We start from the raw sequence: 14639 nt of genomic DNA, 5'->3' as shown, positions 1-14639 counted from the left end.
ATGATGCGACGAACTCAAGATGTGGTGGGCCTCCACCTGTACAGCAAATGTGTCTAAGAGTGTGGCTCGAAGTAATTTTTGGGCCTGGAAGGTGCTCTCTGTCTCCAACAGCAAGGTACTGTTGCACAACCGAGTACAAGATTTCACTGGTCCGGCAATCGCACCTACACCATTCTGAATGACAAAAGGGTTAACTGTTGAGAAATTGTGACCATCAGATCTTGTGACAACAAGAAACTTTGGTGCCGGTGGTAGAATTTTCGGAACAGAAGTTTCATCTAGCTTTCGTTTTGGAGTAGAAAACATGGAAGAAGAAATCTATTGCGGATGAATCCCCCATGATTGCCAGCGTCTCCGATGGTGTACTCCTTTCTTGTGGGGGCCCTCTCAGAGGCACTCCCACCTTATGTGACTGTTCACACCTCAGGACACATCTCCCAAGAAATGGACAGAGGGACCAATCGGCATGTTCGGGGGAAGGTAACAGTTCAGGCAATCACCACTCCCTGGGCCTGACCTTTATCAGGAGGTACGTATGTGCCTTACTTGTCTACCCCGGGCGGGGAATTATGCGTTACCCCATCACTGGCTACGTGTGTGAATGTGTGGGTCGGCCTTTAAACACGCACAGCAATGAAAGAAGAGAGGAAAGAGAGAAAGGGATAGGGGGACAGAAGAAAGAATCTCAAACGCCAAAGTGGAGAACAAGACACGGAAAAGAAGACAAGGAGAATAGGGCAAGGAGAATGAGGCAGAGATAGAAGTAAGGGTACAAAAACACAGAGAAGAGTGAACGTAGGGAAAGACCAATAGAGGAAGACAGCGTGAGGATGGCGAAAAACAAAGGAAACAGAATCCTGGAGTTTTCAAATGTCTGTCTCCATACAAAGGCTCGATACATTACTCCCAAGAAGAGGGAAGAGGGAGTGTGAAGGGGAGGTACGGGGGGAGGGGGGGAGGGATTGGCGATGAGGGGGGATGGGGAAGGGGGTAGGGCAGCCCGGAAAGGAAGAACTGCACTAGCTCAGGGCCCCGTGTTCGCCACGCACATATCCACAAAAAGAGTTGTGGACCACAAAACCTGTTATGAATGCATTGAAGCCCACATTCAGGTTTCTTGCAAACTTTGATTTATTGAGGAAGTGTCTTCACAGAAAGACACAAAATGCAAATGAAAGCCTGAAAGCCTCAATAATTTAATTTGGATTACATGCTCAAAAAGGACATTCTGTGGACTTGAAGTACTGAAAATAAGTGTCTATGATGCAGTTTTATGTTACAATAACAAAGATAATGGCAGATTTGAAGTGCTGAAGAGAGTTGGTATAGATCCAGGTGTGTTTACAACAAAAGTATTTTACACCATCGACAATAACAGGGTCAAGAAAGCTAATAAATCTGTCTTACCTGCAAATACAGGCCGGGCAGATTCGAAAAGGAGGGAAGAGAAACATGGTGGATTTTAAAATTAAGGTAAGCTTATTACATGTATAAGTATGAGAAGAAAATCTTTGAACCTTATTTTCTCTGTCTTACATCGTTTACATTATTAGAAACCTTTTCTCAAGACGTACATGTGCTAATCCTATGAAATTTTCAGGAACTGTTCAAACATGTTGCTGTCTCTCTAGAACTAAAAACTACAAGATCCTGCAATTACATTCTGATTTTTAGATGATTGTATGTAGAAAAAAAAATTAATTTTGGATATGCAAAATTTAAAACTCTGCCAATGATACAATTTGTACCATAAATTAATAACTGGAGTTCAGTGGTTTTATAACCTTCTCAGAACCCTACAATAAAATTTTCAGATTAATTGCATGATTATAATGAGTTATGGCTTTTTATAAAAAGACAATAAAAATTAAAAATTATAATTTCTGGAAAAATATTAATCCTGCGTATTTTATTATATTTTTCCATTAAACACAACTCAGCTGCTTTACACATGTAAAATTTTGGATTTGTAAATTAATAAATATGGCTTTAATGACTTATTAAATAAATCTTTACACTTCCCATTACATCCCACCTTAAGCAATGTAAGTCACCAGAAGTTGACAATGACATTAAAGTACAATACACAATACTTGTTATCAACAATGAACAGCACATCACATGATTAAGTTTTGTGTATTAACACACAAATAATTAATATGACTGCTCCAGATGTAGATTGGGAATGTAAGTATGTGCTGGATAAAAGGCAATGAAAATTAGAACTCTCCTACTGTGTAATAACAGCCCAGCCTCGATATCATTCTTTGGGATGGGCATAAAGAGAAAAGAAGTGATGAAGATACTTTTTGCCTTCCACCTTTTACACTTCAGTAGCGGTTAGCCACCTGCTTAGGGCTGCCTCACAACATACTTTTTGAGGAAATTTGTGTACTGGGCAAGAAGTACACACCAAATACCACATGAGGCCGCCACCAACATACAGGCACATACCCTTGCCTGACATCTATCAGTTCCATGTGAGCAGCCTCCAGATGGTGCTCCCTAACACACACTTCTTCCTGCTTCTGTTCTACCTTCTTCAGCACATCGTGTATGTCCACTCATAGTGTAGACAGCCAATAGGAAATAATGTCAACTGCAGACTACACGGCTTTTGCTTCCACTGGGCAGACAGGGAACTTCCCACTGACGGACTCAAAATACAGTGGAATGCAAATGCGGACAAACATAAACAGTTCCCTACCAGCAGCCAGACAGTAGTTCCAGAGCTGGCAATTCTCACACAATACTCTGAAGATTACCTTCTCACACTATAGTTGCTGCTCACAGAGAACCATTACCAATTACAGAGTCTTCGCAAAGATTTCTATCAGTGACAATATCAGACTGTCAAGAGACTGCAAAATTAGTTAGATACCACTTCATCATGTTCAGGACATCATCTGCCATACATCAATTTTTAGCAAAATTAAGTACCATTTCGTAAAATACTCTTAATAAATGTTATTTGTTAGTTCTTACTGGGTTGACCTCTTTGTAATAGCACATCATGTCACAGTAAGAGTTAGCGTAGCATAGCATGTGTGGTGTCACAAGGCTTAGGCCTGTCTCACCCCTCATTAAATCGACCAGGACTTATATGAATAACTGTAAGAACAGTTATTATTATTATGTTCTTTAAGTTTGTTTTTGGGTTTTCAGCAACACTGTGGGAAGAAAATTTATTTATGTTGCAGATAACATGGAAGACATTGCCCAACAGTCACCACAAAAGCTCGACATAGCAGCAAGTGAGCAAGGAATAAAACAAATGCTACAAACTACTGTGAGCCGTGGAAGAGCCTGGGCCGCGAGGGCGTTGAGATTCCTAGGTCGTTGTTGGACAACATCAAAGGAAAAGAGATTCTGCTTTCACTTTGTAAACAGATCGATCGAGTCTTTAAAGGTTCATGTAAAACGTATAAGCAGATGACACATTAAGTGGGGCCCGATGCCTGTAATACTTCCAATTATTGAAAAGCTGTTAAACAGCAAAACCGATAGTTCATCATTTATATAGATAAAAAGTAGTACAGATATAGAAAAGTCAGAGTTGCGGCATCAGAACAAAAAGTGATACATCGCTCAGCAACTAACGACGTACACAGCGGGCGTTACATGGTGAAAACAAATCAACTGATAAAATAGTAAGTATGTAATTAAGCATAAAGCCATATAACACTGCACATGCCATTATCAACATTAAGGAACTGTAGCAGAGAAACTTTTTTTTTTCTCCTACCATGAATATTTACACTGAATTCACAGTGACACTCTGCTACTACATTACAACGAACAATCCTCACAGAGGGATAAAATACGTCAATATTCCGTTTGAACACATAGCTGTTAAACATGCATTTGGTACAATGCCTTCCAATGTGATACTGGCCAAACAAATAAAAACAACTGCTGGAAAAGTGGGGAGAGTGGTCAAATGCATCTATTTATGACATAAAATAGACTGTGTAGGAAGTTTTATGTATTTTTGCTATGTAAGTGGCTTTCAATTAACATGATATACTAAATATGGTTTTTGAAGGGTCTAAGAAGGTTAAGTCCATCCACTCAGTATGGGAGAGAAGCTTCCATGTTACATATCCATTGTTAAGCTGTGTTCAAATCTTCAAAACTACTATTCATCAAATACAACTTTAATCGTGTAAGACTTATTTTAATCGAAGTTTACCTCACTAATCAAATTATAACACAATCTTTAAAGGTATTTGCTAGAAAATCTGAATCTGCCAATCTCAACCACCTCAACTGACATCACAATTAAAATAGTAAGCATACATTACTTGCAAATATTAAAGAGAGGTATAATAAATGTGATAACAAGAATTATAGTTATTCTCAGGGCAGAGGACTTGGTTTTGCCTACTCAAAACCCAACTGTCACCTTACAAAATAATATGCAGCATGGGATATGGTGAAGGTCATCATCGCAACATTCCACTCAAAACATAATGTACAAACAGAGTTACATTAACAGTTGTTGTTGTTGTTGTTGTCTTCAGTCCTGAGACTGGTTTGATGCAGCTCTCCATGCTACTCTATCCTGTGCAAGCTGCTTCATCTCCCAGTACCTACTGCAACCTACATCCTTCTGAATCTGCTTAGTGTACTCATCTCTTGGTCTCCCTCTACGATTTTTACCCTCCACGCTGCCCTCCAATGCTAAATTTGTGATCCCTTGATGCCTCAAAACATGTCCTACCAACCGATCCCTTCTTCTAGTCAAGCTGTGCCACAAACTTCTCTTCTCCCCAATCCTATTCAATACCTCCTCATTAGTTACGTGCTCTATCCACCTTATCTTCAGTATTCTTCTGTAGCACCACATTTCAAAAGCCTCTATTCTCTTCTTGTCCAAACTATTTATCGTCCATGTTTCACTTCCATACATGGCTACACTCCATACAAAAACCTTTCAGAAACGACTTCCTGATACATAAATCTATATTCGATGTTAACAAATTTCTCTTCTTCAGAAATGCTTTCCTTGCCATTGCCAGTCTACATTTTATATCCTCTCTACTTCGACCATCATCAGTTATTTTACTTCCTAAATAGCAAAACTCCTTTACTACTTTAAGTGTCTCATTTCCTAGTCTAATTCCCTCAGCATCACCCGATTTAATTTGACTACATTCCATTATCCTCGTTTTGCTTTTGTTAATGTTCATCTTTCAAGACACTGTCCATTGCGTTCAACTGCTCTTCCAAGTCCTTTGCCGTCTCTGACAGAATTACAATGTCATCGGCGAACCTCAAAGTTTTTATTTATTCTACATGGATTTTGATACCTACTCCGAATTTTTCTTTTGTTTCCTTTACTGCTTGCTCAATATACAGATTGAATAACATTGGGGAGAGGCTACAACCCTGCCTCACTCCTTTCCCAACCACTGCTTCCCTTTTATGTCCCTCGACTCTTGTAACTGCCATCTGGTTTCTGTACAAATTATAAATAGCCTTTCGCTCCCTGTATTTTACCCCTGCCATCTTTAGAATTTGAAAGAGAGTATTCCAGTCAACATTGTCAAAAGCTTTCTCTAAGTCTACAAATGCTAGAAACGTAGGTTTGCCTTTTCTTAATCTTTCTTCTAAGATAAGTCATAAGGTCAGTATTGCCTCACGTGTTCCAACATTTCGACAGAATCCAAACTGATCCTCCCCGAGGTCTGCATCTACAAGTTTTTCCATTCGTCTGTAAAGAATTCGCGTTAGTATTTTGCAGCCGTGGCTTATTAAACTGATAGTTTGGTAATTTTCACATCTGTCAGCACCTGCTTTCTTTGGAATTGGAATTATTATATTCTTCTTGAAGTCTGAGGGTATTTCGCCTGTCTCATACATCTTGCTCACCAGATGGTAGAGTTTTGTCATGACTGGCTCTCCCAAGGCCGTCAGTACTTCTAATGGAATGTTGTCTACTCCGGGGGACTTGTTTCGACTCAGGTCTTTCAGTGCTCTGTCAAACTCTTCACGCAGTATCGTATCTCCCATTTCGTCTTCATCTACATCCTCTTCCATTTCCATAATATTGTCCTCAAGTACATCGCCCTTGTATAAACCTTCTATATACTCCTTCCACCTTTCTGCCTTCCCTTCTTTGCTTAGAACTGGGCTGCCATCTGAGCTCTTGATATTCATACACGTGGTTCTCCTTTCTCCAAAGGTCTCTTTAATTTTCCTGTAGGCAGTATCTATCTTACCCCTAGTGAGATAAGCTTCTACATCCTTACATTTGTCCTCTAGCCATCCCTGTTTAGCCATTTTGCACTTCCTGTCGATCTCATTTTTGAGACGTTTGTATTCCTTTTTGCCTGCTTCATTTACTGCATTTTTATATTTTCTCCTTTCATCAATTAAATTCAATATTTCTTCTGTTACCCAAGGATTTCTAGCAGCCCTCGTCTTTGTACCTACTTTATCCTCTGCTGCCTTCACTACTACATCCCTCAGAGCTACCCATTCTTCTTCTACTGTATTTCTTTCCCCTATTCCTGTCAATTGTTCCCTTATGCTCTCCCTGAAACTCTGTACAACCTCTGGTTCTTTCAGTTTATCCAGGTCCCATCTCCTTAATTTCCCACATTTTTGCAGTTTCTTCAGTTTTAATCTACAGGTCATAACCAATAGATTGTGGTCAGAGTCCACATCTGCCCCTGGAAATGTCTTACAATTTAAAACCTGGTTCCTAAATCTCTGTCTTACCATTATATAATCTATCTGATTCCTTTTAGTTATTCTACTATATATCTCTATGTATGGCATTACAGGAGGATTCAATTCAACCTGGTTGCTCTGAACCATGAGATGGAAGCGGCTACGTCCAGCATATATAAAATGGATACAATGATGTCACTAAATACACACGCAAACAAACGCGAAGAAAAATAAGTATGATACAATGTTTCACTCCAAAAATAATAATGTGAAACTTATGGGACAACCACAGAAAATTGGGGTTTTAGTGTGGGGATAAGTCAAATACGGAACAATACCTACACTGTGCTGAAACAAATAATATCCAAAAAAGTTTACACTGCAACATTCCATTACACCAACAAAACCTCAGAAATTGGACATTTCCCTTAACCTATATAGCTCAACCGCAGCTGCTGATGACAAAAAAACGACACCTACAACTCCAAAGGTGGAACGAAAACCCCAACAACCCAAATACTCCATATTCACTACATCAATTAAAACACAATCAACCTACTATAGATACAGAACAGACAAAATATCACAATCACTATAGAATGAAACATAACCGAAAATTACTTACCAACAAGACCTTCAAGCAATACCACCTAGGTTCGCCATCATGTCGTCCACACACACACACACACACACACACACACACACACACACACACACACACACACACACAAAGAGAGAAAAACCTTAACTCACCATCTTCAGCCTATACATCTATACATCCTCCCCTCAAACAATCTTCTGGCAGCAATAGCAATCCAAATGAGATAGTAGGTTGTAAGAGTGCCTCTTCCCCTCCTTATTACTGATTTAATTGCTCCCGAAGCCCCTCTATCATGTTAGTACAAGCCTCACTGTCACAACCCTTTAACTCAGTACTGTGGTTAACTACTCAATGATTATAATCCCTCTTCCCCAAACCCCTATACGACGAAAATGCATCAGAAACAATAGTGCTACCCCCTCAATATATTCTTCAATCAGACCCACTAGTTACCTCTTACTGCGGCTCAGTAAAACCCTAAAAACACAATCAGCGTACCCATCCACTGAAGTAACAACCCCCCCCCCCCCCCAAACACCCATGAACCTACCAGAGACCTGCCCCTCCGATACTTCCTCTTACCATACTGTGAATTATCATTTTCATCAATAACCACACCTGGCCCAACCAACTTCCTGCTACATTTCACTTACTCCGAACAAACCTCTCGACAAACAGATATCCAATCCAAAACAGTTCTATCTCTCAGAGCAGTGTCATATGCAGAAATATTTATAAAGGACTTACAACAAAAATAATGAGAGAGCAAGACAATTTCCCACAGGGAAAATCTAGAATCTCATAGATCGCCAGGTATGTTCGCACTGACATCACATATACATGTCCCTGGCCTGAGCCACCGGAACCCTTGTCAACCTCATATTGTCACCACAAATGTGACACCTAACACATTCAGCAGTAAGACCGCCCATCTGGAGAAACTGTTTGTTTGACAGGCACCATATCACCACACTCGCAGAATGTAACGATGCACTTATGTATTTCACTGTCATATCCACACCCAGCAAAAAAATCAATGAAAATCATAGACGTTTGTATGCACAACCAACTCCAATCTAATCAGACATAACAAAAATGCCAAATATATAAACAAAAAAACCTTAATAACTCACTGTAAACACTTTCACAACCCACACTGCCCCACCAACCACTTGAACTGAAGACCACATTAGCACTATACAAGCCAAAACTCTAATGAACTCTGTACACACCTAAAACTCAGCATGTCCACTTCCACCCTCACAAGACACCATCCAAAAACAACTCAACAAATCTAACATCTACAAATAAAACCAACTCAACATCACAATACTACTATTATGTCATGAGTCAAAGCAACAAGTGGAATCGGTTGCTTCTGTTGACCCCTGTGCACATATGACGACATATACCACATCATTCCACCAAGGGTTACAGCCAAAGCCTGGTATCGATTGGTACAACCCACAATATTACTGAAATTGTAATCTATCACAGTGCAAGCAGAGTGCTATCAACTATTTATTGAAGTGCAGTGCTGAATTTTATCTGAAATGAAATTTACTGACATACTGTTTACATATTCAAAGAGAACTGCTAATGTATATATTAGAATATAGAAGCTTAATTATCACACCAGTTATCACAGTAAACATCTCTTTAACGTTACTTACAAAACAAATATGTTATGTGCCAGCAAATATCGTATGTTAATAAAAAAAATTACTGTAAGTCTACTTAACTTTCTAGCTGCAAATTAAAGTTGATATTTAAAAGAAGCAGATCAGAATAAGCTCCATGTTTATGCTTCTGTATTATAAATGTCAATGAGTTGTTCTGTAAGAAGTTCTCTAGCTTCTGCTAAATATTTAATCCAAACTATTCCCTCTGTCTGATGTTAAACACACACATTTTATTCACAGTGTTGTGGATCATTACGTTTAACAAAAAGATCTGGATTCCGTATTACACTGCATTTTCCGTACTCCCAACCATATTACTGATTGATGTTTATTCATTCAGAACACTACATACAGAAATTATTAAAACAACAGTAAGATATACAAGAAAACTACTTACAGTGGAGTCTGCCACAGTCGATATCTCATCTGTTGGCTCTGTTTTTATCCAAATATTGTTTCTGTAATCCATTGCTGCAGTGTGAAGGCCCTGAAAAACAAGGAATCAGATAAAAACAGTCATATTCAAAATTCACTATCACAATAAAGTAACTCGTGAACAACATCAACATATGGGCCAGTGCACACAAAACAAATTTAACACTGCCTAAAGAAAACAAATTGTAACGACAACAGATTGACAGCTCTCTGGTTAAGAAGAGCTGAAACAAATTACCTCAAAATGTCAGATCAAAATCACATGCAATGGGAAAAAAATTATTATTGATGTTTCTTTGAAACAGGGGCCAATGGTACACTATAATAATGTAGGCATTATGAGAAATGAATATTTAGCTTTCCAAATGAATTCTAATTTCAGCAATATGGCCATACAAAGCGACTCATACAAGCAAAGTGATTTTTCCTACTAAAACGATTTACTACAGCCAACCTCGATTTAACATATGATGAGACAATTTGAAATGAAGCTTGCAGCCTTCTGTGAGCTCAATGCTTTTAAATATATTATGGACGTTTGGTAATAAATGCTGCCATCCAACATTTATAATCCGATTCTTACTGATACAACCAAGAACAAAAGAGAATTTGTATTTCTTAATCGCATATAAGACACTGAAAAGCTTACTCTCTCAACACAGATGTAATAATATACACTGTTTACTCACATATTAAGTTGCAGGCATAAATGAAATTCTGCCCCTTCTGAATTCAGCAGCCTCAAGACGGTAATTTTATCACGCAATTTAATATGCTTTTCATCCCCATCAATGCTGTATATACAAATGTAGAACAACTACTGCCACGGCGGAACCTTAAATAATTCCTGTACTTAAGTTCGTGCTAGAGAAGTGCTCAAAACTTACTGAACAGCCACAGTAAACAACAGACATAGCCTAATACCTTCTACAGCATTTTCTTTCATTCCAATACAAACATTATCTGAAAAGATGTATAAATTATTGGTATTTGAATCTGAAATACTAAGATTAGTACCAAATTTCATACGCAATAATCCGGAGCAGCTACACAGCTAGCAAACTTTTTGTCTTTTCACAACTAGGTATATCATCAGCGGCGGTAAACAATATAAACAACTTGCACAGTTATTGAACAAATTTCATTACACGTCTTCTCCCGCCCATCACAAAGTATTTAACGACGATTTTCATTTTCACTTGAGATCGCAATGTAAAGAAACTGCCTTTTACAATCTACAGGAAAACATATGCATACATTTCATGTAATGTGGACAAATTACCGGGCACTTTACAAGACGATATAGGCCTACGTACATGTAATATTTTTCACAACTTGCAACTTCATAGAAGTTAACAGCGACGTTTTATCGAGATAAACATAACCTAAAACAACCATACAAGCTGTCCCACTCATCACTCCGTCACCACATTTTCCAAACGTTACCCAATCACAGTTATTCAGATGTCGATAAAATCACAGTGAAATTTGTCGGCTAAATCATATTAAACTGTTACGACATTGATAGAAATAGATACGAGTGTTTCATAAAAATATTCTCACAAGTTGCTTCATGGGTCCTACCCAGTTATTATAGAAAGGAAATTGTAGTTGGGTTTATGTTCGAAAATAAATTTTCGTCTTTCGTTCTTTCATGTATATAATCATCTCACTTTTTTATTGCTCGGAGGACGCAGTTTTTATTTGTTCTACTGGCTACAAGACCGCTACCACTTTGCTAGAATCAAGAATGGCTGCTTAATGATGAGCACCTAACTGGAAAGATGTTTTCATCTTGGGGCTGTAGTTCGTATTTTTCCATTTTTGATGTAAGTTAAACAAGCAGTGACTCTGTGGATATTGCAAAGCATATTTTACATTCTCTCAAGAGGCATGAAAAAGCGGAACCACAAAAAATGACGAACTAGAGGAAAATATCAGCTATACTACATAAGTCAGCCTGCCACATAAACGTCAGTATATAATACTAATGAAATAAAATGATCGTAGAACTTCACTCGAAAACGTCTAAGAGTTAAACAAATAAGAATTTGTGTTTGCTCATGACACAACTGTCTGTTATACAACCAAAGGTATTCATCGTCAATGGATGGTATTACAAGATAGGTTCACCTTCACCTGTTCCACAGCTCGTTTTCTTTGAACGCAATTCGTTTTCCTTGGTATATCGGTAGGAGTCTTGAGTCTAAACTCTAAACAAATGTTGACGTAAGGTCTCCCAGAATCCCAGATATTAAACAAGATCAACAGATTGCATATATGAATGAATAAAAACAACGAACTATTCTGAAATAACAGTAAACTCATAATCTGATGCAGTCATGGAAATACGGAAGCGTCCGATCCTGCCCGGCTGCTTTGCCCCATGACGTCACAACGACCATAAACCGCGATTCCAATATGGCGCATATGAAGTCGTTACGTACACATTATGAGGACGAATATACATCGAAAAACAAACACACACACACGTTGCACAAAAAGCCTAATGACACTAACGGGACAAGCGCGGGAAATAGGGGGTTTTTGGGTGAGGACAAACCAAATATAAACAAATTTAGACACCCACCTCCATACAAAACCACGCAAAATGACGAAAAAAACCGACATCAAAAAACTCCCCAAATACCACCAAACACAATATCATCTGGAATCGAGCACATCCCTAGACCTATATAGCTCAACAGCAGCTCCCGATCTCACAAATTGGGATCCAACACTTCCCTTGACCTATACAACTCAATAGAAGTTCCCGATCCCATAAATTGGGGTCGAACACTTCCCTTGACCTGTTATCCTTACATCTCCACATACAGCCGACCCTGGTCCGAGATGCCAGAACTTAAAGCAAGCCTCATTTCTTCACGACAAACTGAACACTTCACGACTTCATCCAAAAATCTGAATGGTTGAAGATTTATTTTTGAGAGGCAACACACATACCCGACAACCGAAAACTGTTGATCATGTCAGTCATGTCCATACCTACCAAAGACATAAAAAAAGCAATTTACCAAAATTCACACATGACACCACACTCGCAAACTAAACCAAAAACATCACCTAACACACCACCAGAGAGCACCACCGATCGCATCAAAACGACACCTACAAACACGCCACTTTCACAAACTAAATTCCACGCCGTCATGAGGTCACACACCACAACAGCCGTATGTCACGGGTCAAAGCCGACGGGTGGGATCGGACGCTTCGGTCGACCCGCCATCAGACTTATTTTCTAACAGCTTGTAAGTTTTCCGATTCCGAAAGAGGGATGATAATTTACCCGGTAATATTGTGGTATGTATTATATACATATGCTCTACATTCACGGAAAACCCAAGGTCCTGTATGTATAGCGCCTAGTCAAGTCGCTGTTCTCGATACATACAATAACATTTGTGCATGTTTGTTATGTAACTTCACAAAATTAATCACTTAACTGTGATGTATTGCGTGTAATTTCTGCTGTAGTTTATGCTGCGATCTCCAATGAATGTGAAAGTAATTGTTAAAATACTTCGATACGGATTAGATACACATCGACAGTATTTTTGTGCTCATATTGTCTTTCATACCCTCATGTGTAGCAGTAATATTAGTGAAGAGATGACTATTCACAATAGCAATCTGATTGAAGCTTCTCTAGATTATAACATTAGCTATTGTGTAATAATGAATATTTTGGTTTGAAGTGCTTATATTCATATGGAAATGCAAAGAAAGAATAAGCTGTGGTCGGTACTAATTGATGCCAATCAGAATGCTTTGGGCATTCATTTAATTACTCCATTCTGTGCTATAGGTCTGCAAAGAATGTGTTAACAGTGAAAGTTGCGGGGGAATTTAATACAAGCGTTATGCGATAGTTCTTTTGTACAAATGTGTAAATGCAAATGGTTCAGGAAGAGCCAAGAGGTAAATGTATTTTTCACTAAGAAAGAGCATTGCATGACATCAGAACTTTCACCATGACCATAAAGCAATAAGCTGTTTCAGTAATCAGTTTAGTAAGAGAAAATTTAACAGATAAAATGTTTCTGCTAATCAATAATAGGTTGTTTTAAATTTCTGTATGTGAATGGTTAGAGATTCGAATATGACAGTGATTTTTCTAAATTGGGTAGGGTTATAAACTTTGAATGTGTACAAGGAAAGTACCAGAGAATGGCTGTGTTAAGAAAGAACAGAAAATTGTCTGCTAAAAATGAATTCCACAGGCTGCAAACATTCATTTTCTGCGGGTCAACTAAATTAAACAGTATAAATAAAACAGAAAGAAACTTCCACATGGGAAAAATATATTAAAAACAAAGATTCCAAGACTTACCAAGCGGGAAAGCGCCGGCAGACAGGCACATGAACAAAACACACAAACACACACACAGAATTACGAGCTTTCGCAACTGCCAGTTGCGAAAGCTCGTAATTCTGTGTGTGTGTTTGTGTGTTTTGTTCATGTGCCTGTCTGCCGGCGCTTTCCCGCTTGGTAAGTCTTGGAATCTTTGTTTTTAATAAATTAAACAGTATAACATAGTTAACAATCTTCATAATGACATATGAGCCTAGAGATAATGTATTTCAAGTGCTGTGTAAATGATGTAGTACAAATCATGTAATGTTCTTATTTACATTAATAAGAATAGGATTTTAAAACTCTTGGATAATAGTATAAATTAAGATGTTCCCAAAATAGATAAAGCAGTGAGCCTTCAGGAGGTTCCAGCTCAATTTCGACCTTTTTTTTTTTCTTTATCTGTAAAATTGCTTGATAGTAGGCAACTGGTTTTATTCAGAAAAGTCACTATACATTTATTTTGTTTTTCTTTCCTTATTTATTATTTTATTATTATTATTATTATTATAATTTTTTTCATTTATCATAATACTGTCTCTGTTACAAGTGTTTTATTAGTAATGACTTCTTTCTTGCAGTTACTGCAAGAGACCACATTAGTCATATTTAAAAGCCTTTGATATAACAGCTTTTAAATTATTATTTTTATTAATGGCGTTTCTCTTTGTACAAAGGCTACCAGCAAATTTACTCTCTTTGCTGATGATACACCTCTTTTAGTTGAAAAAAAACACCAGATGATGACATTACAACATGTGCCAACTTTGTGTTCCATGATCTTCATAAGTGGTCCAGCTGGAAATAAAAGTACATTCATTTTGATGGGTCTCAAAGTTCAGGAGGGATTAAATCTAAGCTGTAA

At 38.1% G+C, this 14639-nt stretch overlaps 1 protein-coding gene and 1 long non-coding RNA gene across 23 annotated transcripts in view; one reads left to right on the top strand and one right to left on the bottom strand.

Annotated features, from left to right (window-relative positions):
- The window catches only part of LOC126295459 (uncharacterized), a 1097875-nt gene that overhangs the window by 31833 nt on the left and 1051403 nt on the right, over window positions 1-14639 (top strand). The window lies entirely within an intron of this gene.
- The window catches only part of LOC126295452 (zinc finger protein ZFP2-like), a 909451-nt gene that overhangs the window by 161868 nt on the left and 732944 nt on the right, over window positions 1-14639 (bottom strand). For 6 of the 22 annotated variants that reach the window (XM_049987964.1, XM_049987963.1, XM_049987965.1 and 3 more), the window contains one exon: window positions 9359-9448. The exons of 8 other annotated variants lie outside the window; for them this stretch is intronic. In XM_049987964.1, the coding sequence (XP_049843921.1) occupies window positions 9359-9430 (72 nt within the window). In that variant the 5' untranslated portion in view covers window positions 9431-9448. 8 more of the 22 variants (XM_049987957.1, XM_049987960.1, XM_049987961.1 and 5 more) reach the window with 8 other exon arrangements.

This window comes from Schistocerca gregaria, chromosome 11 (assembly GCF_023897955.1).
Source record: "Schistocerca gregaria isolate iqSchGreg1 chromosome 11, iqSchGreg1.2, whole genome shotgun sequence".
NCBI classification, from domain to species: domain Eukaryota; kingdom Metazoa; phylum Arthropoda; class Insecta; order Orthoptera; family Acrididae; genus Schistocerca; species Schistocerca gregaria.
Note: the sequence above shows the minus strand (reverse complement) of the source record. Positions and strands in the feature narration are given on the sequence as shown.